Here is a 27,567-nt window from a genome sequence, read left to right on the forward strand (position 1 = left end):
CACAGCTGCTTTGAGTGTCCTATGGACTCAGACCCCAAGATCCCTCTGATCCTTCACACTGCCAAGAGTCTTATCATTAATACTATATTCTGCCATCATATTTGAAACAAATTTACATGAGATTCTTTTGATTCTGGTCATTTAGCAACCTTTCCTCACAAACACATGAGGTAACTTCTACTTGGTAGCTCAGAGATGATGTCTACAGCCGTTCAGTTGCAGACTTGGGAAACATGTTTTGCTGCAATCCAGCAGTATCTGTGGAGACAGAGTCAGTTACAAGGCTGTGATTAAATCAATCACTTCAGGGCCGATGTGTTGAAGGGACAAAATTAAGTGTGGTGGAAAGATGTTTGTGTCATGAACACCAGCACAAGCCAGTTGGGTTGAAAAACCATTTCTATGGTTTCTCCTCAGGATCAACTAAAGGGGTAACAATGAGTCAACAAATAGTGATGATGCTGTGGAACTATTTGAAGTAAAATAAACTTGCAATTTTCCTTTTCTCTTCCTTTGATTGTCCCAGGATTTCCAGAATACCTTAAAGCAACTGAAGTACTCTTTGAGGTGTGATTTGGTTATGATGTGGGAAATGCAGCAGCCAATCTGCAGACAGCGAGCTCCAAAAACAGCAGTAAGATAATTATCAGAATGATCCGAATTAACAGTGTTTGGCAAGGGAATACCCCCCAGAACTGGGAACAAAGGTTGGAAGGTCACGTAAGGACCTGGTTTAGCACTTCACCTTCAAGATGGTATTGCTGGCTTTCAACATCCTAAGGTGACACTTCATTACACAAAATGAGGGACAAAACAAGCGGTCGTTAAACTGAGCATCACAGTGGAAACTAAAGACTTACATGCCTACACTTGGAGTCATGGATAAATTCATGGCTGTGCTTCACTTACAATATTCCTATCTGGGTGAAGTGCTGCTTCCTTGATGCATTGAGAGCTCCCGTACAGGAACTGATGGTGGTGACACAGCTGGCATTGGAATCACTGGCTCCGTTAGGGATGCTGATGGCACTGCCCGCCATGGTCTGGTCTGCAAAGGTGTTCAAAAACATGGGATCAAGAAGGAGACAGGAGAGGTTCTGAAATGCTGGAAATCTTGATCAACACACACAAAATGCTGGGGGAACTCAGCAGTTCAGATGGCATCTAGGGAGGAAAATGAACAGTTGACATTTTAGGATGAGACATTCCCTCCATAGAGTTTGGCTGACTTGCTGAATGTCCCCTGTATTTTTTTGTGTGTTGCTCATGGCATCAAGACGGGTGGTTTGGTCTCGACACAAAACCATTGCAAGGTTAATTTATACTTTTGTGCTAAATATTGATCAATTACATAAACCTTGGACAGCATTTGAAAGAATGGAATAAAAAAAGAAGGAAATAAAGAAAGAGGAAGGAAGACCTGGTCTACTTATGTTTATGAGGATCTCATTGGCCAAGCCCGCTCCAGCAGATTTTCACTCAATCTGAGCTCAGTAACATGCCCCTTCTCTTATGTATCTTTAATCCAAATAATTTCCATCTTATGTCTGCTTCAACACTGACCAGATAGTTAACAGCATTTTGTGAGGATCAGTTCCACAATGATCCTTTCTTTCCTCTGGGGACGTAGAGAAATTGAAATAATATGGAGGTGGCAGTCAAGATCTTCCCTCAAACTTACGGTTGGTATTCACCTTCATTACCTTTGTTACTAATTCTGTATCTCCTCACTGGGTCATTCACTCCACTACATGCAATTTTTTCTGTAGATAATTAGTCTGGCACAACGAAATCTATTTCCACTTAAAGCCTGTGTTGATTTGAGATTACCTTCACTTTTAGTTTTCATTTTTGAAAATTTATTATGTGGAGGTACAAATTAGGGAACAAATTAGTCCAAAGCACTTATGATGACACGGCAGATCTGTGAATTATTATTAAATAGGATGTACTTACAGGTGAACTTGACTGAGAGGAGGTTAACTGAAGTTCAGAAAGTTACTACAGTTTATGAGATAATGGAAGGCTGACTTGTACTAGAGCAGTCCTGTTCCAACAACCCCAGACATTTATCAAGAGTCTGATTCGGGAGGGAAATCTGTCTGGCCTTTACATCACTCTAGTGACATGATCAAGTCTTCACTGCCCTTTGAAATTGGAAACTACTCTTTCATTGTAAATTATAATAGAACCTCAACTGTAGTGGTTCAAGAAAGCTCTCCCTCTCCTTGTCCCGGAATTAAGGAGTCATCAAATGCCAGCCCTCACCCAGATACTCATGTTCTAAAAATATATATTTTTAAAAGGTCAACAATAATTGCAGCAGGCAGAACTTTGGTGAGGAAATACAATTCCATTGCAGACCCCTGTGGGAATGTACATGGTGTATGTTTGATTGATTTCACATGAGTGCTCAAAACATCCTGGTGAAGTGGACATGTAAGGTAATTAAATGATTCAAGGGGGTGACTTTTCCTTTATCATTGGTATCAATGACCAGCAGTCGTACTCGTCTCTGCACGTTCAAGTCTTCAGTGTGACAAAGCATTTGCACACAAATACAGCTTGTGGCCAACACGGTTTTATAGGTAGCACCATGATCAAAGACCAGCCCTCGTCCTGGAACATCTTTGCCAAGGCGAAATCACTGTTTTTCTATGGACCTATCAAGGATTCACACAGGGTCCACGGTTTCTACATCTTTTGTATTCAGCCAACTATGCATTCTGTGCAGTTTGCATGGACAGTTTCAAACATGGACTCTCAGTGTCAGCAAATACCCAAACAGCTTTGTGACGTGACACAGACCTTGCTTAATTTGATTGAAGTCGATTATCCAGCTTTCATCCCACAACATCTTTTGCTTTTGGTACTGGAACCACTGTGAGTGATCAAAAAAAATTACAAGCTGGAGTAGGCCATTTGGTCCCTTGAACCTGCTTTCCTATTCAATAAAATCATGACCGATTCACATTCCTGCCCAGTCTGCATGTCTTTTGATTTCCTTAGTACCCAAAAACCTTCTGATCTCAGCCTCCAATACAGTCAGTGACTGAGTATCTTCAGCCTACAAGGGGTCACAACACGCAGGTGGAAGACATCTCTCCTCAGTGGTTGACCTCTCACCTTGAGACTGACCCCATCCCCCCACTCCCTCATTTCTAGACTCCCAGCCTCGTGACCATTAGACAACCAACCCCAATGACCTAGGTACGAACACCAGGTCGGCACTCACTGTTAGATTTTGGGTTGTGAGGAGTATCAGAGGAACACCTACCGCGATGGTGAGGATCAGCCCGGTGCAGACCAGCGAGATGGGGAAGCTTATGGCAATTTTGATGGTGGCAGTGCAATCGCCGCAATCTGCTGGACACGTGGAGCACGTTTCATCTTCATCGCAGTTTTCATCTCCACAGACTCAGCACAGAAAGAGACACTTAATCATACATTGCAACGTCACTTACACTGAACAAGAGTTTCAGGTGCTACAGTGCAGTAACAGAACAACATAAACTAAATGCTGAAGGACATCACTAGGTCAGGCAGCTTCGACGGAGGGAAATGGACAGTTGATGTTTCGGGCCAAGATCCTTCATCGGGACTGGAAGGAAGGAAGACAGAAGCCAGAATAAAACAATGGGTGGAAGGAGAGAAGCACCACCTTGTGTGCAATAGGTGACCCCAGGTGAGAGGAGGAAGGTAGGAAAGCTGCGGGAGGGGGGAATGTTGTGAGAAGCTGGGCGGTGATAGGTGTTACGTTGCATAACTTCAAAACATTAAACTAACTCAAAGGAAGACACGGGAGTCCGAAATGTGAGTCTAACTTTGTGTTCACTTTAAGTGAGGCACATACGTATCACATGGTAGTGTGATGATGTACACAATTCTTAAGGAATTATTTAAACAAACAAAGAATGCTTAATCAACAAATTCTAAACACACAAAAATAGGTGAAAGAAGCAAAGGGCTGAACAGGATGTGTTCTGATAGGAGAGGAGAGTAGAGCATGGAATAAAGGGAAGGAGATTGGGAACTGGCAGGAGAAAGGTGTGGCTAGCTTCTGCTCTCTTTCTTTCCAGTCATGATGAAGGATCTCAGCCCAAACTAACATCTGGTCATTTGCCTCCATTGATGCTGATTGGCCTGCTGAGTTCCTCAAGTACTTTGTGTGTTGTTCCAGATTTCCAGCAGTCTTTTGTGTTTCTACGTACTATTCGGACTATCCAGTCCACCCTCCAAATGAATTTCCTCCCATCCTATCAACAGATGCTTCCTTTCTTTTCTTCCAAATGTTTCTCCAACTTCTCATTTAAACCCAACTCTGCTTTGTGCTTCAACCAGTCCTTCTAGGAATGAGACCTGCATTCCCAGCACCTTGGAGTGATTCTGAATTCACACTGGATTTAGTTACAGTTCTTTTATGATCCTATTGAAATAAGCAATGCTCTTTAAATATCGACCAAGGTCACTAAGAATGGAAATTGCCCATAGATGTATTAGGGAAAGCATCTTGTTAGTGGCGAGTGTATTGTTTACATTGTGAGTTCCTAGACTTATGAGCCTATCACAAGGGTACAACATATTTCACAATCTCAGCGTCTGAAGTTGCAAAATATACCAGGAGGAGGCCAATATATGCACAGCAAGCTCTCACAGCAGTGAAGTGCTAATGACCAGATTATTTGCTTCGGTGATATTTGTCTAAGGGTTAAATATTAATCAGAACTCTGTCCTTTCAAGCAAAAGCATAGGCAGCTCAGAAAGTATTTAGGCCCTTGTGTTCAAAGCAGCAGTGGAAAGATCACACCTCTGACTGTGCAGTAACATCAGGCTTTGAGAGCAGTGTAAAACAAATCAGGGTTGGCAGCTAAAATTCAGCCACATTGTGTATGTAAGTGGGATTTTACTGTGAGATGATGTCGTAAAATTATTCTGGTTTTACTGGGCTCTGATTTTAGTTTGTAAAAGCTACTCTCATTACCACCAATAAGGAGGAGGTATAGGAGCCTGAAGACCCACACTCAAAGTTTTAGGAACAGCTTCCTCCCTCTGCCATCAGATTTCTGAACAGTCCATGAACCCATGAACACCAGCTCACTATTGCTCTTTTGCTACATCAATTTACTGATTTTTATTGTAACCTACAGAATAGCTTTTTGTCTTGCGATGTACTGCTGCCACAAAACAACAAACTTCATGACATATGCCAGCATTAGTGAACTCAATTCTCATTCTGCTTCAGGTAATGCACAGTCCAACTTCTTCTAAAGTACCTTTTGCAGGTAGCACCAAGGTTTTTGCCTCCAGTGCAGCTTGCATTCGTCCAACTTTTATGTGAGCTATTAGGGACGTCACGCCGAGATGGACCAGGACCACCTACGTACAGAGGACACAAGAAACTAAGATCAGCACATTCTTACACCCACACATCTTTCAAAGTCATGACAAACTGTGCACTTCTCACAAAGTAACCATATTCCTCCAGAGTTGGCAAGAAAATGATGAATTAAACAGATTCCTTTCAATAAATATGTGTTTAAACTTACTATAGAGACTGAGAAATTATTATTAATGGCTTGTGATCTCCATGGTGCTGATTTTGATTGACTAAATTTAACTGACTATCATTCTGTCCTTTACTCCAGACAAGCACATATTGCCCCAAATATTTCCTAGCTGCAAGTCTGCTTTTCATAGTCGTCTCAATCTTGAGATGAAGGAAATTCCATAGCAAACTCCCACGAACAGTCACATAATAATGACCAAGTAATCAGATTTAGTAATGTTAATAAATTAATAGATATTCGGCTCAGGATGTTGGGAATAGTTCTTGGCTCTTCTTCTAAATGATATCCAAAGATCTTTTACCCTGACCTATAGGGTGTGACATGTCATTAGTAAAAGTCAACATCAAGTTTATTGTCATATGCACAAATACATGGATGTACAGGTGCAGTGAAAACCTTACTTGGTACAGCATCAGACAGGCAGTGTTTGCAAGAAAGACATGAAATCAATTATACAAGAAAAACACAATTAGAACGAATGTAACAAAGTCCACTGTAACGCAAAGTGGTCAACGTGTTGTTACACCGGTTTAGTGATTGGGGTTCTGCATGTTGGTTCAAGAGCTGGATGGTTGAAGGGAAGCTACTGCCCTTGAACCTGGTTGTGTGGGAATATAGGCTTCTGTACGTGCAACTGAACGGTAGCTGCACAAAGATGGCATGGCCTGGATGGAGGGGATCTTTGATCATGCATGCTGCCTTCTTGAGGCAGCGACTTACTAAGTAATCTCGATGGTAGGGAGGGACATGCCTGTGAAGATTTGGACTGACCCAATTCCTTGCCGATGTCACTGACTGAAGTGTTAAGGGAGATTGAAATAAGCCACACTACAGACTGTAACATCGAAATAATGAGCTGTTGGCCTCCCTTCTTGTTGTGGCTGGAGGGATATCTCTCTTTCCCTCATTAGTGCGAGCGAGGGCCTGATGAGATGTCGGTTAGGATGGACAGTGGGTTTTGATGGTCGCTGCTAGCTTGCTATTGCTTGGTGAATGGTGGGGGGCTGCTGCCTTCTGCTGGAACATTTGGGGAGAGGATTGATGCTTTGCTGCTGCTTGTGTGGGGAGGAGGAGGGCTTGGGGGTTCTAATTTTTCTGTCATTCATTCTTTGGGTATTTTTCTCTGCAAAATACAGATGTCTGGATGTCTTAAAGGATGTCTGCAAAGAGTAAGAATTACAGGTTGTATACTGTGACATTAATTGGAACCATTGAACCGTTGAGCCCACTGCTCTCTGCAGCTTCTTACCTTCCTTCCCATTCAGATTGCTGTACCAGTCCATGACGTAACTAGCTCTACATCTCATTCTGTACGTGTCTAACTCCCAATACGCTTGCCCACGTCTACTTAAACTCAGTCTCTCTACGTGACTGACAGCCTACAGCAATGACATCATACTGACAAACCCGTGCAAACAGTGCAATGATTGGAGGGATCTTTTCTGAATTGTTCAACTTACCTTGGCGGTCCAATTCATTTGACTCATCTTTCCTGCTGTTGATACAGTGTGAGTTACTATCTGACCATCATCTGGGATCCAAGGACCACAAATCCCCTCTTTCACCTTCAGAGAAGAAAACAGAATGAATAATAACCCATATCCATAAGACCATAAGACATAGGAACAGAATTAGACCATTCAGCCCATCGAGTCTGCTCTGTCATTTCAGCATGGCTGATCCTGGATCCCACTCAACGCCATACACCTGCCGTACCCTTTGATGCCCTGACCAATCAGGAAATGATCAACTTCCGCCTTAAGTATACTCCTGGACTTGGCCTCCACTGCAATCTGCAGCACAGCATTCCATAGATGTACTACTCTCTGGCTAAAATAATTAAAATTGAAACAAGTTACTTATTTAAATATTACTTATACTTATTTAAATATTAAATACTTATTTAAATATTAAATACTTATTTAAATATTTCAACAATAAAAGCTCATTCTGCCAAAGGCTTTTAAAATATTTTTAAAAATAGACTTTTAATTTCCAAATGCTGTTACTTAAAGGAACCACATTTTTGAACTGGCCTAGGTGCCACTGACATTTAGTGCCGGGGTCTGTGGTCAATGACACAGGTCAAAAAGGGGAGTTGTAAGGAGGAAGGAATTTCAAGATCCTGGGCCACAGGTTCTTGAAGGCATTGCTACTGATGGTGGAGTGATGTTATTGGGGTTGTAGAAGATGGAGGAGCCCAGAGGTCATAGGCAAACCTGTACTATCAAACCTGAAAGAGAAAGATAGGCACTTCTGCAACATCCTTCACATCACATTCAGGTATCTCCAAGCATCTTAACAGTCAATTAAATCAGTCCCATCACGTAGGAAATTCATCAGCCAGCTTGTCGAAAGCAGGGTTTCATAAGCAGAAATATGTTAGTGACCATACAATTTAATTTGTAGGAAAGCTATTTAGAGAACTACAGATGAAATCTGAAATAGAAGCTGGAAATACAGGAAATACTCGATGGATCAAACAGCAACTGGGAATGGAGAAATTGAATCAATCTTTCATTGGAAGTGAGAAATGTTAGAATGCAAATAAGTTTTAGGAGGGAGAGACAGAGAGAAAATGAGGGCAAGGGTAAATCTGTGAGAAGTGGACAAGGAAAGATAGTGACATGAGTGGAGGTGATTGAATGAGAAAGGTACTTCTTGGGGAGGATTGAATATGAAGTGACCAGAAGATAACAGAAGGAAGCGGATAGGTGGAAGTGACAAAAGGCAGCAAAACCTCGCTATGTACATACTGGTTGGCGTACTTCTCCACTGCAGTGACTTCATTTGAGCCCTTTGTTACTTCCACCCATCATCTCCCCACTTTTGACATTATTGCAGCACTCACCTGCCTATCATCCCCTTCACCTGGATCCATCTATCACTTGTCAGCTCTTACACCACCCCTTTCCTCCTCCATTTTATGCTGGCTATCACTCTCTTTCTCTCCAGACCAGGTGAAGGATCACAACTCAAATTGATGCTGCCTGAGCCACTGAGTTCCCTAGTGTCTTCTATGTTCCTGCTGATGCTCTGCTTCCCTTGCAAGTGTAGGGTAAGGATCTCAAAGTATCTCACAGTTGGTGGGAAACCAGGCACTAACCATGAATGCCAATGGGCAGGAGTGAATGTTGGCATGATGAACACAGCAGTTGTCTTCATTTGCATCCTTCCAGTTCAAGGGACACTCCTTCTCTTCACAGAATGACTTTGCTTCTTCAACATTGCTGTCGAAAGCAAAATAAATTGTATGGGTTAACTGCAGAAGACAGAAAGATATTTTCCCCAAACAGATTTCAGTCTTAGAAAGAAAATTCTTGATTAAGCTTGCAATATGGAAAAGTTAACCGTTGAATTTAAGATTAATTCTGTTATCCTCCACAACCATGCTTTTTAATAATTTCTGGTGAGTGGTGTTAGTGTTAAGTCATGGAAGTCTTTGTCCTAAACACTCAGCACTTGTGGATATGGTCATCATCATCATCATTAGGTGCCATGTTGTATGACGTGGACAATCATTGTACTTGGCATGTTTTTCTACAGAAGTGATTTGCCATTACCTTCTTCTGGGCAGTGCCTTTACAAGACAGGTGACCCCAGCCATTATCAACACTCTTCAGAGACTGTCTGCCTGGCATCAGAGGTCGCATAGGCAGAACTTATAATATGCACCAGCTGCTCATACAACCATCCACCACTGGCTCCGATGGCTTCACGTGACCCTGATCGGTGTGGGGGGGGGGGGGGGGGTGTGGCTAAACAGAAGCTACTCCTTGCCCATGGGTGACCTAGCAGAAGGAAGGAGCACCTTACGCCTCCATTAGTAGAGATATATCTTCACTCCACCAGCCATGTGGATATGGTATCTCATGATAAAGCCTACAGTCAGCTCTCCTCGCACTCTCCCAGTAATGCCTCAGCTAATCACTTTTTTCAACAAAGCCCTCTCCTGCTGGGATGTTCTATCTCCAGCTCCCAGCTTACAAACATGGAGCTTACGTATTCAATACCTGAATCACCACAAACCCGACGTCCTGAGCATTTCATTAGCGTGTCACAACCAGTTTGACAGAAAGGATCGGTCTGCTCAAAGCACAATCCCAGGGGCTGGAGGATGAAAGACAGTCGGCTTGAACGTCTCGATGATCCACTCTCCCTTTCCCATCCTGCTCGCAATGGGACCCCATGAACACATCCATCAATACCAGCACAAGCAAGTGGCAAGAATGTTGCACCCACCCATGTGAGAGAACGCCATTCTCCACCGCCCAGTGATAGAAGTGGTTGTTCACTGTCACTACGTAGGTCACATTGAATTCTTCACCACTCAGAACCCTCTCCGAAGGTCTCTGTACCCAAGCCATCTCTAAACCTACAGATGAAACACAAGAAATAGCTTACATTTTTAAGGATTTGATACATGGTATAAAATTGATTACAAATTTTACTAAAGAATATCCTACATTTCTCTATCAGAAAGTCACAAATCAATTCACTGCCGATAAAATGGTTTTGAAATTTAGAAGAATGAGAGGAAAATCTTAAAAAGTTTGACAGCTTACAAAATTAACAGCTTAACAGGTTGGATGTGGGGAGGATGTTCCAACTGCCTGAGGAGTCAAGAACGAGGGTCATTATAATTTAACCCTTTTCAGCGAGGTATCATTCTTCTGATCAGTCTTATTTAGGGCAGGGAGTTCCTGCCCTGCACCACTCTCATTGAGAATGTAACAGCACAGGAGGGGAGCAGCTGATCTGAATAAGGGGGCAGCCATTTAGCATGTAACCGAGAAGCCACTTCTTCAAGCAGTGGTTAGTGAAGCTTTGGATTCTGATATGAAGGGAGCCGGGGATTGCGGTTACTGCAGGATAACTGGGCTGAGCTGGGTGTTCTCCACAGTCCTGCTGAAAGCCAGAACAGGCTCAAAGAGCAGGTTGGTCAACTCCGGCTCCCACTTCCTATGGTGTTCCTATGTAGAAACTGCAGCAAACACACCAAATCAATGCTCACAGAAAGAAGCTCAATTTAAATTTCTGCGCTTTCTTCCAATGATTGCAGCTCAAGTATGTTACAAGTAATGGTTTTGTTTTTAAATATGGTCACTGTTGCCATACAGCCAATTTGCAGACAGCAAGCTTACACAGACACCAGGAGTAACCTCCCTGGCACTGTGCCCTCTAAGCTGTGTGGATACACAGCCATGCAGACACACAGCTGGAATTTTCTTTTATATAATATTAATATAATTTTGATACATGTGAATGTAATTTTGATACATGTTAGTATAACTGTGAAATACCCTTAAATTAATTAAAACACCCACTCTGATCAAGATGTCAGTCAAGACAGGACCTGCATACAACACTCCTTTGGTTGACAGCTTCTGGATAGATCATGAACCATCTTTTTTTTACTTTTTTTATGTCTTTGTTTCTCATCTTGAATGTGATTCTGGAACTATTGGAGCCTGTGTTTTGCCGCTTAGTGCTTTACAGTCTCTGAGAGGATTCCGGGAGGCGGAGTGAACCTCGTAGCGGGCGGGCTGCAGGATGGGGTGCAAGCTGATGTTTGGCTCCATGTCACTGTTTAGAGCTTCTGGTGTTCGCTGATGAAAGTGACGAGGGAGATTGAAGAATCAGAGCGAGCGCAGAGGGTGAATGCTGGCCACTTGCTGTTTGATCGGTTGCTCAGTACCAGAGAGGGGAGAGCCTGCCACTGAGCACGGAGAGTGTTGCCCAGGCTTTTTCTGTGTTTTGGATGCAGACTTGGACAATGTTTTTCAGTCTTATAGTTTTTATATTCTGTGTGTAACTCTCACTTCGGCTAGCGGCTTCATATAGGAGATCATAGCCCCCGGCCCAGGCAAACTTTAAAAAAATCTCGTTTGTGTGGATGCTGTGCGACGTGTTCCCTGTTACAAATCAGTACCCCTAAATAAAAAACAGCACACAATATGCGATTAAACGATTGAGCTTTATAATTCTTACTTTGACTATAAGGTTAGTAAAGACAATGAAAAAAAAGAAAAAGGGCCCATTCTTATGAAGCAGACTATCGTGCAATGTTGGAGCTCACTGATAAGCCGGTCATCCACCATCGACCGCCTCTGATTGTCACTGCCCTGCGGACCCTCGCTCCAGGTCCACTTGTCCGGTGGTCTACCAACTCCCTCCATTCATGTCTTCTCTCCTCATCTCTCCCCGGCAAAAGCCCGCGAAAATCTCTCTTCCAGACTCGTAAGAAAGAACAGCAGCATTCCAAACACCGTTATCTCCAGTCACAACCCAAACATTGCTGCTACAGAGAAACCATTACATTATCAGTGAAACCTTACCGCATGTTACATGTGCTTTTTCACCTGATCTTCTCAGTTATTTTTAGGGCAGGGTGGGGGATTTGGGGGTCGATGTGCCTGATCTGTTTTAGAACCATAGAACATTACAGCACAGTACAGGCCCTTCAGCCCTCCATGCTGTGCCGACCCATATAATCCTTAAAAAAAAGTACTAAACCCACACTACCCCATAACTCTCCATTTTTCTTTCATCTATATGCCTGTCCACGAGGTTCTTAAATACCCCTAATGTTTTAGCCTCCACCACCATCCCTGGCAAGTCATTCCAGGCACTCACAACCCTCTGTGTAAAAACCTTACCCCTGATGTCTCCCCTAAACTTCCCTCCCTTAATTTTGTACATATGCCCTCTGGTGTTTGCTATTGGTGTCCTGGGAAACAGGTACTGACTATCCACCCTATCTATGCCTCTCATAATCTTGTAGACCTCTATCAAGTCTCCTCTCATTCTTCTACGCTCCAAAGAGTAAAGTCCCAGCTCTGCTAACCTTGCTTCATATGACTTGTTCTCCAAACCAGGCAACATCCTGGTAAATCTCCTCTGCACCCTCTCCATAGCTTCCACATCCTTCCTATAATGTGGTCTCATCAGAGATTTGTAGAGTTGCAACATGACCTCTCTACTCTTGAACTCAATCCCCCCTGTTAATGAAGCCTAGCATCCCATAGGCCTTCTTAACTACCCTATCAACCTGTGCAGCAACCTTGAGGGATGAATGGATTTGAACCCCAAGGTCCCTTTGTTCATCCACCCTCTTAAGTAACTGACCATTAATCCTGTACTCAGTTTTCTGGTTTGTCCTTCCAAAGTGCATCACCTCACACTTGTCCGGATTGAACGCCATCTGCCATTTTTCTGCCCAATTCTGCCACCTGTCTATATCCTCTTGTAACATTCGACAACCTACAGCTCCATCCACAACTCCTCCAATCTTCGTGTCATCTTTTCTTTACCTTTTTGTACAAGAGGAGGGATTTGGGGGTCGATGTGCCTGATCTATCTTCTTTACCTTTTTGTACAAGAGGAGGGATTTGGGGGTTGATGTGCCTGATCTGTTTTCTTTACCTTTTTGTACAAGAGGAGGGATTTGGGGGTCGATGTGCCTGATCTGTCTTCTTTACCTTTTTGTACAAGAGGAGGGATTTGGGGGTCGATGTGCCTGATCTGTCTTCTTTACCTTTTTGTACAAGAGGAGGGATTTGGGGGTCGATGTGCCTGATCTGTTTTCTTTGCCTTTTTGTACAAGAGCAGGGATTTGGGGGTCGATGTGCCTGATCTGTTTTCTTTACTTTTTTGTACAAGAGGAGGGATTTGGGGGTCGATGTGCCTGATCTGTTTTGCTCAGTTTTTGTGTGGGAGGAGGTACTTGAGGGGTTAATGTGCCTGTTCCTTCTTTGTTCTTTTTTTTCAGGGAGGTGGGATTTGGGGGTTGATGATCGTGCCATCTTTCATTTCTTGGTTTCATGAAGAAAAAGAGCTTGTACAAAATGACTTTTGTAACTCATAGATACAGGTGACATTTTTACTTATCAGGATACTGGCAATGTTGTATGCACCACTTGCTCAGAAGCAAAAAGTCAGGGGTGAGTTCAGTAGTGGAAAAAATGGGAAGAATGGAAGTTAGGTTACTTAAAATGACATCTTAATCAAAGAATTCATATAGATGCAGTTACCAAATTAGGCAACCAGAAGACATGTGCAATTTAGTGCGTGTTAACAGAAACTCCAAAACAGCGTGAAGCAAGAGTGCGCTAAAGATGTCTAACACTGATATGGTCAAAGTGGTAATCGTTAACAATTTCTTAGCAATTAAAATTTATGCTTCTATGAATTCCATACAAGAATTTCATGCACACGTGGCCGAATATGTAGATACACCAGAGAGTTGGTGCAGCAAAAACTATGCGTTTGAATTTGTGAAGTGCACCATCTTTGTGCTTCAGAAACAGATAATGGAAGAACTTGGAAATCTGCTTTCCTACACTAATTGCAGACAAAAGAACAGACATTTCTGTACAGAAAATTTTCATTTTCTATTTCATGTTTCCACCAGAAAATGAAATTTCCAATAAGACTGTTTATGGGTATTTAATAACTAATTTAATGTGAGAGTATCGCAATTGTTGAAGTGGTAGAAAATAATTTTATGCTTCAGCAACAATCTCGATATTCAAAAGGTGGTATCACAAACAAGAGGAAGTCTGCAGAATCTGGAAATCCAAAGCAACACACACACAAAATGCTGGAGGAACTCAGTCCGTCAGGCAGCATCAATGGAACAGAGTAAACAGTCGACGTTTCAGGCTGAGACCCTTCATCAGGACTGGAAAGGAAGGGGAGAAGTCAGAGGAAGAAGGTGGGCAGAGGGGAGGGAGAAGTACAAGATGGTAGTGATAGGTGAAACTGAGGGTGGGGGGCAGTGGGTGAAGTAAAGAGCCACGAAGTTGATTGCTGAAAGATTAAAGAGCTGGAGAAGGGGAAATCTGATAGGAGAGGACAGAAGACCATGGAAGAAAGGGAAGGGGAGGAGCACCAGAGGGAGGTGATGGGCAGGTAAGGAGATAAGGGGGAGAGAGCAAAACAGGAATGGGAAATAATGAAGGGGGGGTGGTCATTACTAGAAGCTCAAGAAATAGATGTGCATGCTGTAAGGTTGGAGGCTACCCAGACAGAATATAAGGTGCTGCTTTTCCAGCCTGAGTGTGGCCTCATCCTCGCAGTCAAGGAGGCCATGGGCGGACTTGTTGGAATGGGAATGGGAAGTAGAATTGAAATGGGTGGCCACCAGGTGATCCCACTTCCTGTGGCAGATGGAGCAAAGGTGTTCAGTGAAACACTCACCCAATTTATGACAGATCTCACCAATATACAGAAGACCACATTGGAAACACTGGATACAGTACATGACCCCAAAAGACTTGCAGGGGAGGTGTTGCCTCACCTGGAAGGACTGTTTGGGGCCCTGAATGGTAGTGAGGGAGGAGGTGTAGGGGAAGGTGTGGCATTTATACTGCTTGCAAGAATAAGTACCAGGAGGGAGGTCAGTGGGGAGGGACGAGTGGACAAGGGAGTCACGTAGGTAGGTGGTGTTTATGTCAGACAGTCAAATGCTATGCTTAGAAAGAATAATGGTGTGGCAGCAATTCTTTACTGAAAAATAAACTTCTGTCTGAGCAACGTTGTGTTGTACACAGAAAAGACCTGGGATCTGACCACACGTGGAAATCAGTATCAATTATGCAGGATACAGAAACACCACTGCAAGCAGTGCATACAACGTTCAGCAACTGGTCGGTTAAAATGGAAAACTAGAAGAATTAGCTAATGTCACAGGATGTGATGCTGTGTCATTTAGACTGCTAAGCAAAATAAGATGGCTGTCAAGACGTTTTGCCACTACTGCCTTGAAAAGAAATTCTGAAGTTTTGATGCAGTATTGCAATGAGCAAGTTACTGAATGAAATAATCAAATCAGCAATACTACCTGAAGATGTTGACCAATCCAGAATACTGAGTAGCATTGACTGTCTGTAACAGTGCTTTAGAAAACACAGTCATGGACCCATAGAAAATTACAGCACAGCAACAGGCTGTTTGCTCCAGCCAGTCCATGCTGAACCATTTACCTGAAAGTCAACCTGCACATAGTCCTCCCTACCCTGTCATCCATGTACCTATCCAAACTTCTCTTAAGTGTTGAAATTGAACCCCCCCCCCCCCATCCACCATTTGTGCTAGCAGCTCATTCCACACTCTCATGAGCCTCTGACTGAAGTTGTTTCTCCTCATGTTCTCCTTAAACTTTTCACCTTTCACCCTTAACCCATGACCTCTCTTTGTAGACCATCCAACCACAGTGGAAACTTGCATTTACCCTATCTATACCCCTCATAATTTTGTATACCTCTATCAAATCTCTCCTCAATCTTCTACATTCCAAGGAATAAGGTCCTAATCTACTCAAACTTTCCTTATAACTCAGATCCTCCAGATCTGGCAACATCCTTGTAAATTTTCTCTGTACTATTTCAGCCTCATTTACATATTTCCTTGTGTAAATGACCAAAATGCACACAATACTCCAAATTAGGCCTCACCAATGTCTGATACAACTTCATCATAATATCTCATCTCCTGTATTCAATACTTTGATTCTTGAAGGCCAATGCGTCAAAAGTTTTCTTTATGACCCTATCTACCTATGACGCCACCTTCAATGAATTATGGAGCTATATTCCCAAATGCCTTTGATCTACCAGTCCTCAGTGCCGTGCCTTTCACTGTGTAAGACCCAATCTAGCTGGTCCTACCGAAGTGAAAAAACCTCACACTTGTCTGCATTAAATTCCATCTGCCATTTTTCAGCTCATTTTTCCAGATGGTCCAGATCCCACTGCAAGCTTTGACGGTCTTCCCTGCTGTCCACTACATCCCCAATCTTGGTGTCATCTGCAAACTTTGCTGTTCCAGTTAATCATGTTATCACCCAAATCATGTTACCTTTTTATGGGACACTGGAGGATCCCAAACCATTGTCAACACCACTAATGTAAATAACACAAATTGGGAGATACAAGGTAAAGTTATCCTAAATGGATTCACAGGACATTCACAAGTGAGCATACCATTGGAAGTAAGAATAGGAAACAAAGCATTGGAACATTCAGAAGTGATGGTGGAATTACCCAGGGAGCAGGAACATATACTGGGGAGTGAATACATGGCCAAAGCGGGGCTTTGTTTTGACCCAGTTAATTGGCAGATGCCAGCTGGCATGAATAACATACACCACATGCAGATCCTGGCAGGAGAATATCAGGACAGAGTATGTACAATGGGTGAAATGTAGATAAAAATGGAGGAGAAGAGAAAAGATATGAAGGTGCAGCAAATTATTACACAGAAATCAGGGGTATTTGCAAGGCACAAGCATGACTGTGGAAAGATGGCTGGCAGTGTGTGCGTACAAGGTCCAGAACCCAAACCACAGAAGCAATACGGGTTTCCCAAAAAAGCAGAGGAAGATGTGTGTAAGGTAATACAGAGTTTAGTACAACAAGGTGTACTGAGGCCAGTAGCCTCCACTAATAACTCACCCATATGGGCAGTGATTGAACCAGATGGTAGCTGGAGGGTGACAATAGACTAAAGAGAGCTGAATAAAGCAACTCTGTTAACAGCCCCAACTGTAGCAACTAACCCGGAGACAGAGTCAAACAGAATGAAACTGTGCAATGGTTCACAGTTTTAGACATAAGTAATGGATTTTGGTCTATCCCACTAGAATGAGAGTGTCAATACAGGTTTGCATTTATGTTTCAGGGACAGCAATATAGATGGACTGCCATACCACAGAGGTTCCATAGTTCCCCGTCTATATTTCACCAACGCTTAGGGGAAGGGTTAAAATGGTTTTTGATGCCTGAGTGCTTGGTACAATATGTAGATGATGTATTTCTGCAGACTGAAACCAAGCAGGAACATTATCAGGTATTGACAGGAATACTGCAATTAGTACTTGCATTGGGTCGAAAGGTAAACTCTAAAAAAGCACAGGTGATGAAACAAGAAGTAAATTATCTGGGAATTACCTTGACACCAGGAAAAAGAGAAATTGATAACTGAAGAGTAGAATTGGTTATGAAACTGCCAATTCCCCGTAACCTGAAAGGGCTGAGGTCCTTTCTGGGGCTGGTAGGATACTGTAGAGATCACATTGATGGATTTTCTTCTAAGGCAGCTCCTCTAATGGAGTTACTGAAAAAGAATGTGGCGTGGGAATGGAAATCAGAACATACCCAGGCCATTACAGCTCTGAAGCAAGCATTGGCCACTGCGCCTGCTTTAAAAACCCCAAATCCGAATGAGCCATTCTCATCGGAGGTGGCTACAATTGATACCACCCTCTCAGCAGTGCTGTTACAGGAGACACATGGACAGTTAAGACCAGCAGCATATGCATCAGGCATGAGTGACTCCATGCGAAAAACACTTCTTAGCAGTTTTCTGGGCGGTACAACATTTTGCCTACATAGTGGGACTTAATCCACTTACAATACTGACAGAACACACCCCCTTACAATTACTGCTAGATGGAATTTTAAAGATGGTTCAGTAAACTGGAACAGAATTACTAGATGGACAACGCTGTTGCAAGGGAAAAATCGTAGTGTAAAGCGAGTAAACAGTACCTCAATGTTAGCCGATAGTCTGGTGTACCAAGGAAGTGAACATGAGTGACAAGTTATGATAGCAAATGACATCAAGGGTCCATTTGTATAAAAGCAAAAAGGTGGGGGTGGAAGCAGATCAGATAAAGTAACGCCTGAGAACAAAGACACAAAGGAAAATGAAAAACTCTATTTTAACATTTTTGTAGATAGCTCCTGATCACTATTAGATGTTGAGAGGAGAAATGGGTGTGGCATTTACGTAGAGGATGAACATGGCCGGGAAAGGTATAGTATAGCTTTAAAGTTACCCAAAACCATGAGTGCACAGGCAGCAGAATTGGCAGCTGTAGTATATGAGGTTAGCCACCTAGAATGTTTTCAGCCAGGGTCAGTCATACACTCTGATAGTATGTATACAGCCATACAGAACATTTGCCTCTGTGGAAAGCCGGGACGTTTGTTTCAGCTGATGGGAAGCCCCTCCCATCTGCTACTTTATTACAATCTATATCTGAATAGGCAAATGAAAAAGAATATGGAGTCATAAAGGTGAAAGCCCACTCTAAACGATCTCCTGAGGGAAATAGAAAAGCTGACGAATTGACAAAGCAAGGTGCTTCAATTGGGCAGGAATGGCAGCCACAGATTGGGGAGACTGGGAGGCAGAAGGAACAACATATTAAGGTTATGGATTTAACAGAGGAGAAGAAGAATGATAAATAATTTAAACATTGATAGAAAGAGCAGGGTCTGAAATATACAAAGAGTACAAGGGAGTGTTTGTCAAAGGTGGAGTTGTCCTTCATGAAGAAAAGCTTGTGGTTCCAGAGGGAGGAAGAAACCAGATGACCTATTGGTACCAGGATCTATGGGGGCACCAGGGGTGTGAAAGCCCCTGGGAATGATCAAGGAAGTGGGCTGATGGCCTAAAATGAAGGAAGGTGTAGAGCATTATGTCAAAAATTGCTTGATCTGTGCATAATATAATCCCGACAAAAATGTAAAGAAAGGAGCCCTTTGATATGCCACACCAGTGAAAGGGACTTGGACTAATTTAAAGATAGATTATGTTGGTCCCATACTGCCCACCCCAGGAGGGTACAAATATATTCTGGTAGTAGTAGCTATCTTCACAAAGTGGGTGGAAGCTTTCCCGACTAAGACAAAAACTGCAAAGGCCACTGCAAGAATCTTAATGGAAAGGATATTCACTCTCTGGGGGCTACCCCGGAGTATCAGATTGGATCAAGGCACACATTTTATAGCCCAGGTAATGCAAGGTGTCATGGCAATTTTAGGGTTCAAGCAGAGATTTCATTACTCTACAGACCACAGACTAGAGGAATTGCAGAAAGGAAAACACGAAAAATTATTATTTCAAAAATGGTGCAACAACATGGAACAACATGGCAGGCAGTATTGCATTATGCCTTGATGATAATAAGGAATACAGTAGCATCTTCAACAGGTTACACCCCTTATAAACTCATAACCGGAAGGGACATGAGAGTATTAGAGGAGTTGTTAGGATTGGATTTATCAGAACCCAAAATTGATGGGATTGCTTCAGAAAAGTGACGACAACAATTGGTAGAGACAGTGAAAGAGGCCAATTACGTGGCAGCCCACCAAATAGGAAGGAAGAAGCAACAGAGTAAAGCCTACCTTGATTCAAAAGTCAGTCCCATAGAATTAAGCCCAGGACAAAGAGTGATGATTAGAATACACCAAACCACCTCATTTTAAAATCCAATGTTTTCAGGGGCCTATGAAATTATAGACAAAACAAATCCTTCAGTGTACAAAGTACTGACTTCCCCAGATAAAGGTGGGTGGTACCATATCAAGCAGCTGAAATTGGTGGGGAAGAAACAGTAATGTTATCACTATCAGCGCATAACCATTGGTACCCCTGGTTTGGGAGACATGAGGATGGAACAACTGTTCCAAGAAGAATGGGACAGGTCCTATCAAAGTTACCTCATCCTGAGAACCGGAGGAAGTTTGTCAAAAAAATCAAAGGAAAAGGAAAATATGCCTGTGCTTGTCTCTCCCACCCTGAAACAAAATTGGGTGAAGAAAAATGGACATCTTGAGTCCAAAGACAATTGGGAGCCTAGACTAGAAAAACGATAAAAAAATATGGATTTAAAGTAATTTAAGATTTAAACTGGAAATAAGAGCAGAAATTACCCTTGTGTGTTACAGGTTTACTTCAACATGAAGAGAATAATGTATATTATTGTAGCGATGGAATTAACCATGACTGCGGGCATGGTCTGTCTTGCTCCAGAGCCATTACAGTGGAGAAATTGTCAACGGTGATGTCACTGCTTGGAAAACACTCAGTAAACAGAAACAAATCTTCTCATTTGACACAGGTAATGTGGGCTAACAAAAGAGAAATGGAGGACTCAAAATGGTATTTTACTGGGGTAGATGGCACGACAAGTGTGGACAAAACAATATGTATTCCAGAAGGTACAAAGGTATAGTCCCTATGCAATAAAATTCTCGAGGTGACACTATTCAGTATCCCAGAAGGGATCATCAAAAGTCAGTCTTTAGGTTCAGTTATTGAGCAGCCTACAGGTAATGATGGCCATGGTAAGATTACAGTTCTGTGGGATCACACTCATGTGAATATTGGGTGGGGCAGTGATCTACACAAGAGGTATATCGACTGGGGTCATCACCCCAAATGTTCCTCAAAGGTTGCTTCCATTGTTATAAACTGCTCTCAGGGCAATGTAGTACCCAGGGAGAGTAGAATGGGGAAGGCACGAAAGGACACGGAGAAGAGCTTTTGTCAAGGCTCAGGCCCTGTCCAGGTTTTCAAAACTATTAGAAAAATCACTACTTCACACCAAGTGATGAAAACTACACCAGAGCCTAAATATAGTGAGACCCAGCATAAAACGGGGTGGGATTAGTGTTAGAAGATACAGGGGAAATTGTCACTTTGGTACCAGGGTACCGGCATGTGCAAGTAATCTTTAATCAAACTGAAAAAAACGATGTCTGAATGGTGCTACAACAAAAGAATTATGTACTCACCTTCCTGGGAGACAACAAAGCAGGAGTGAGTTTAAGCCAGTCAAAAATAAAAGGAAGAGAGGACTATTGGAATTAGTGGGAGCAGGCTATGCATCAGGCTCAACACCCTAGATATCACAGAATTAGAAAACTAGATAGAGTCCCTCCAGCAGAAAATAAGGGGGGAGATTACCAAGCTCAGGAACAAACTAATCAGAGACAAAAGAAAATCTGCAGATGCTGGAAATCTGAGCAACACACACAAAATGCTGGAGGAACTCAGCAGGCCAGGCAGCATCTATGGAAAAGAGCAAACAGCCGATCTTTCAGGCCGAGACCCTTCGGCAGAACCAGAGAAAAAAAGATGAAGCGTAGATTTAAATGAAGGATGGAGGGAAGAGAGAAACACAAGGTGATAGGTGAATCCTGATGGAGGAGGGATGAAGTAAAGATCCAATCACAAACAAAATGATCAGATTTGTCGAGATGCATCCCAGGTAACTCTGGATGTGGTTAAATTTCTGAAGCCCCTTCAAGATACAACAAATCTGATCACTGACCACATAGACCTCATGTCTAAGGAAATGCATAAAACTGAGATCTGTGCTACATATGTTAGTTGGTTGCTTACCATGATTGGCAGTAATTGATTACAACGATGCACATCAAGTACCAAATTGGGTCTTGGATGAATATTTAAAATAAAGCATTGGAGAAAAGGTGCCATCATGTCATATTAAAAACCTTATAATAACCAATAGAGAACCGGGTACCTCTGATGATGGTAAAGGAAGGTTTTATTCACTGATATAGAAATAATTCAAACTACCCTTTGTAAAGGGTTCACAATGTTGGTAAATATCATGAAAATACATGGATATCCTTATGTAACCCACCAACCCATGCTACTGTTATGAATGTTACTAGGAAAGGGATAGATTTATCAAGATGCCATTAAAGGGGAGACCACTGGTCTTGTCCAGAAGAAATGACACAGCAGAAACTTACAAATTGTGGTTTCAGTACTTAGTAAAATTGTTCATTGTGTATTTTGCCTGTGAATAATCAGTCTTTTTTACAATATGCATTAGTGGGACAGACATATTATGTAGCAACATGGGCCACAAGTTATATCGAAGGATTCAAACAATGCCCTCTGGAAAGTCATAATGTCGCCATAGGGAGTGTGATTTAGATCTGGCCATTGGAGGACGAACCTTGCCTCAGCCAGCAGGAGACACAGTAATGAAGGAGAACTTCAAGATCTAACACACTGATACAGATGAATATCTGTGGGACAATGTTGTTACTCAGTTGCCACCAGTTCCCCACTTGACTGCATACTGGACGCGTATTGTGGAGGAGCAAGGGAGTAATCCATCAATGGACTAAACACACTAAAGTAATTAAAGCCCTCACTGGTAAGGCAAATGAAATATTGAGTGACCCAGGCTTCTGGAGTAAGTTTTGGAATTGGGGGACGGATGTTCAAATACATCCGTGGGTGAGAATAGTATCACATGTTGTTGTAATACTTATTTTATATACCCTGATAATTGTATTGCTCAATGTATATCAATTTAGAAGATGGAGGCCTGAAATAATGGAAAAAATCAAGGATAATGCTTTCATGAAACAGCAGAAATGATTGTCTCTATAAAGTGGGTGAAATTAGTAAGTAAATGCTAATTTTATTTCTAGAATGTACGTGTTGCATACCTACTGGGGTTCCATGGCAGTCCTATGGGCAGTCAACCGAATGAGGGGTGGATAACGATGCTAAGATAAATATATTTGGATTAAGAGAAGAGAGATGCGCCATAAGTAACTAGAGCCTACAATTAGTGGATTTGATGAATCAAGGACAGGGGAAGCAGACAAACCTTGTTTCCCCCATTTTGTTGACTCTGAACTGATACTCGCTCGGGGATAATCTAATCAGAGCAAATGAATGTGGACACAAGGAGCTTCAAGTAATCACCTGATGAACTTGAGATAATTCTCAGATGAGTAGATATTTATTATGGAACATGCCAGACCTACCAGAGAAGAAATCTGTAATCTCGTCAGTCTATGTCTGGGTCACCTTATTTAACTGGTTTGAATCAGTGAGAGTTGAAAGACACAAATGCACAAGACTGGATTGGGCAGAACCATGAAACAATGTTGGTTGTAGCACTGGACTAGGACCAGTAAGATGGTGACACAGGTAGGTCAGGTGCCCTTGAACCAGTGGGATAGAGATCCACCAGTTCAACTGATGAGGAACACCCTAAGAGTCAGGAGTTCCAGATATGCAGGGGTGATGACGCTCCAGCAACCAGAGACCAACTATCATGGATAAGGAAGACTCCACGGACACATGGAGATCAGAACCATGAGGAACGCCTGGTCAGCGTTGACTGCTTTCCCAGTTAATACTTTTTTATCTCATTGATGGTTCATGGAGGGTCAGGGATTCTAGTGAGGTGCACACAGGTAGTTAGTTTGGGGACCCACGTGCATCTTAGTGGAGGTAATTTGTCAGTAAATACAGATTCTCTGTGCCTCACTGATCAGTATTTAAAGGGGCATTTTTGTAACAGTTCCAAATGATTAGCAGCCTCATAGCACTTTCTAGATCTCACCGTTGCTTGTGGGTCTGGCATAATTTGTAATTATCAGGTTTATCTAAGAATGTTGCCCAAACTTGTTTACTGCCTTAGAGAACTCAGATGTTTTCCTGTAATCTCTCTGACCATGGGCAGACTTGGATGGTACCTGACATCTCGATCATAGCCTGTGCTCTTGTCCACTCAACTTTGCATTTCCACAGCACCTTTCACAGCCTCGGGATTTTGCAGACCCTTTTACAGCCAATCAATTTGTGCCTCAACATTATAATGCAGACGGCAGTCAGCTCTGCATAATAAACTCCCACAAACGGCAACATAAGCACAAGAGATTCTGCAGTTACTGGAAATCTTCAGTAACATGGGATCAGGAAGGGTCTTGACCCAAAACATCAACTGTTCATTTCTGACCATGAATGCTGCTTAGCCTGTTGAGGTCCTGAAGCACTTTATGTATGATAATCGTGACCATATACTGTGTTTTAGCCATATTGAGTGAGGAATGAACAGTGGCTTGGCGTCACACTTGGTGACGCAGTCACCCTGAATGCTTAACAGTTGTGTATTCAATGTCCTCTGTCTATTAAGAATTCAGTTCATCTAAACCCCTGGCTTCTTTCCAAACAACGTGTAACTGATCACTTGCAGACCACGTGGGGAGGGAGGGTGGATTGTGTTGGAAGGAGAAACTGCAGATCATGAGAAAGTTGAGCCGAATTTTGCCAGGTCATTCTCACTTTTGACAGTTGCACGTTTGTTATTGGAATTTTCTAAATTGGTGTCAAATTCAGCCTGATCACAGCCAGCTGATTAGACTCAAAGAAAACACATTAATTGGAAGGGATTTGGTGCACTTGATGAAATTTTATACAACCATTTGTGAAGGAGGAGAGGGCTTGTACCCATGGTGTTAATTTTAGCATAATGCTTCCTCTCCCTTCAATTTATTTTTCCACCAGAATAATTGGTTTCTCATTGTCATTTCCAATAGTTCTCGTGTCTTATTCTGACATAATTTGTCTTTTGCATTTTCTCAGTAGCTGATTAACATTGTCACTTTTAATTCCTATGGTTTATAACCCATAGATTGAAATCAGCAAACCTTAACCCTGCTAAATGATGGCTTCGATCCTTGGGTTGCCACTCATGGAGATATAGAGCACTACAGCACAGAAATAGGCCCTTCAGCCCATCAAGTCTGTGCCAAATTGTAATTCCACCTGGTCCTGTTGACCTACACATGGACCATATCTCTCCATATTCCTCCTATCAATATACGTACCCGATCTTCTCTTAAACGCAAAATCGAATCCATATCCCACCACCCTTTGAGTGAAGGAGTTCCCCCACAGGTCCCCATAAATACTCCTGAGTTTTATTCGAAGTTTTGTTAAATGTTACCTGTGGTTTTGACCCTGTGGATAGTAATACATTAGTACCCATCACAGGAAATGCCTCTTATATTATCAACAAAAATAGATGTTACTCTGAAAACAAATGGAAGGAGCAGAGACAAGAGGCACTTGGAGTGAGATTGTCCACCAGTGGGGGCAGGGAGGATTTCACACTTCAAAAAAAAAGTTCTAATATTACCAGGAAAGAGAGGTAGAATTTATTCACCCTCTCTGTAGCTCTCCACATTTGGACACCAATCTGAATCCAGACTGTTAACAACAAGCAGCCTCCAGCCTGGAAGGAAACTAGCAGGCATGAATCAGCTTTCATGACTGACTGATTGTCTCTGAATGTGCTACACTGCCCACAGACTGGTATGTCATTTATGGGCATTAACAGTGTATAAGGATAACTCATAAACCTAAACATGGGGATCGCCATCCAGGGTTTAATTTAGAGCTCCAGTCTGAGTGCTTTCATTTCTGAGCAGTTCTGCATTATTGTTGTTAATACCTGAGAATGATTTTTATTTCTGGCAAAATATTTTATTTACCTTGACGTGAAAAACTCAGTTTTGCATTGAAGTTCCTTGTCAGTACAGTCATTCCATGTAAAGAATGTCAAAAACAGAATACTGGGAATATAGAGGGCAAATAAAAGCCCGTCCCACTTGACAAATTATCAGGTAGCAGCAATTCTGCTCCAAACTATCCTTAACGTTTTCATTTATAGCTCAATAGAAAATGACAAATCAACAGGTTGCAGTCTAAGAGAACAGGCAATATTGTGTGGAGAAACAGCAGCCAGAGGAAACTGCTGGCATTGCCAGCACGGAATTGATGGGCTGACAGACTTCCCTCTGTACATACTCTAGAGTCTAATACACTATCTAGTTTTAGATTTGGTCTTTGTTTTTCAAAATGATGAGAGTAACATTGAGAGAAATTTCACTGCGTGGGTAATTACAGAGCCCTTGTTTTTAAGGACTGTTTCAGTAGTAGAGTTCAGTGAGGCAATTTTGAAAGGTTTTAGGGAGATGGAAGTGAGAATAATGGGCTGGCTCTAACAAATTAAACAGCAAAGAAACAAGGGATGAACGGCCTCTTTCAGTGCTGTCACCATTGTGTTGAATTCCATGCACTGGCAGAATAAAGAAAAGGAACTCACCCTGGCAGTCTATCATGTTGTACTCATGTGGGTTTTCCAATGGCCAGCAGTCGTATTCGGTGTTGTCCAAATCATGCCACCCTTGTGTACTTCTAGTTAGGAAGGCCTTGCGGGGAGGGAGAGGGAGATGGTGGGGGGGGGGGGGGGGGAGAGAGAAGAAGAGAGAGAGGAAGAAAGAAATGAAGAGAGACCAGAAGGGGAGACGAAGAGGAAAAGAGATTTGGAGATGGAGGGAAGAGGGAGAAGAAAAGAGAGATGGAGAGGGAGAGAGCAAGGGGGAGAGGGGGAGAGAGATTAAAGTCTCTTCTTGCATTAGCCAGCTCCTCAGTGCCCAAGACTGTTACACTCAACACTCTATTTGTTACGAGTGGCCGAAATCTATTCTGGTTGTTGTGTAGTCGGAAGTTTTATAATGGCAGGCTATTTCAAATTGTACAAATTGGTCCCCACAAACGAAATCCGTGCATTTTGTGCCTTCCTAACTTTTTAACAACGTCTTATTTATAAATAAATCCATTTCACGTCAATTCTGGATTCGTTTACATATTAAAATAATCTTTAGGTGCAGAGTCTGAAGATTGTACAGATCAGGTTCTGGAGGAGAAGCAGCGTTAAATATTGTTTTTAGCTAAGTGAAACCTACCAGCAGATAGGAAATAACGAAATAAGACAATCTATCCGACTTCAGTGTTGACGTAACCCTCCACAACGTTGTGCAAAGCCTCATGAATCCAGTCGGTAGGGATGGACAATTTATATTTAAAAAACAATAACAAATAAACCTGCTATTTCTTTGACAGTGGGCTGCCGCGCAGAGTGCTCTCGGATGAGCATGCGTCAAAGTCTGGAACCTCTTTGGATCGGTGGGGAAGGGGGCGAGAGTGGGACTGTGTGTATGAGAGAGAGAGAGGGGAGGGAGGGAGGGAGGGAGAGAGAGAGAGGGGAGAGAGAGAGAGAGAGAGAGAGAGAGAGAGAGAGAGAGAGAGAGAGAGAGAGAGAGAGAGAGAGAGAGAGAGAGAGAGAGAGAGAGGGGATGGATGAAATTACCTCATCCTGTTCAGTTTCTCAAGATATTCCTCTGTATCCCGACACAAGATCCAGCCATTTCACCCAAACGCCTTTTTAAACTAGAAAGTCTTGATGTGGATGGTCCATCAGATGTAGAGTTTGATTAAAGTTCTACAAAGTATCTAGTACCTATGGTTCATTGTCAGATAGGCATTCTCTGTTCAATAACATATCTCCCGCTAGCAGGAC

At 42.5% G+C, this 27,567-nt stretch overlaps 1 protein-coding gene across 1 annotated transcript in view; it reads right to left on the minus strand.

Moving 5' to 3' along the window:
* LOC140729136 (atrial natriuretic peptide receptor 1) overlaps positions 1–27,106 on the minus strand; it is a 59,267-nt gene extending 32,161 nt beyond the window's left edge. Inside the window, exons 1-9 of the mRNA XM_073048577.1 lie at positions 26,954–27,106; positions 26,311–26,416; positions 9,810–9,942; positions 8,674–8,797; positions 7,028–7,132; positions 5,274–5,376; positions 3,278–3,417; positions 2,809–2,881; positions 910–1,048 (exon numbers count right to left, since the gene is read on the minus strand). Coding sequence (XP_072904678.1) covers positions 910–1,048; positions 2,809–2,881; positions 3,278–3,417; positions 5,274–5,376; positions 7,028–7,132; positions 8,674–8,797; positions 9,810–9,942; positions 26,311–26,416; positions 26,954–27,037 — 1,007 coding nt within the window. The 5' untranslated portion in view covers positions 27,038–27,106. The remainder of the gene's footprint in view (positions 1–909; positions 1,049–2,808; positions 2,882–3,277; positions 3,418–5,273; positions 5,377–7,027; positions 7,133–8,673; positions 8,798–9,809; positions 9,943–26,310; positions 26,417–26,953) is intronic.
* Between the last annotated feature and the right edge of the window lie 461 nt (positions 27,107–27,567).

Source organism: Hemitrygon akajei, chromosome 6 (genome assembly GCF_048418815.1).
Source record: "Hemitrygon akajei chromosome 6, sHemAka1.3, whole genome shotgun sequence".
In the NCBI taxonomy this organism is placed as follows: domain Eukaryota; kingdom Metazoa; phylum Chordata; class Chondrichthyes; order Myliobatiformes; family Dasyatidae; genus Hemitrygon; species Hemitrygon akajei.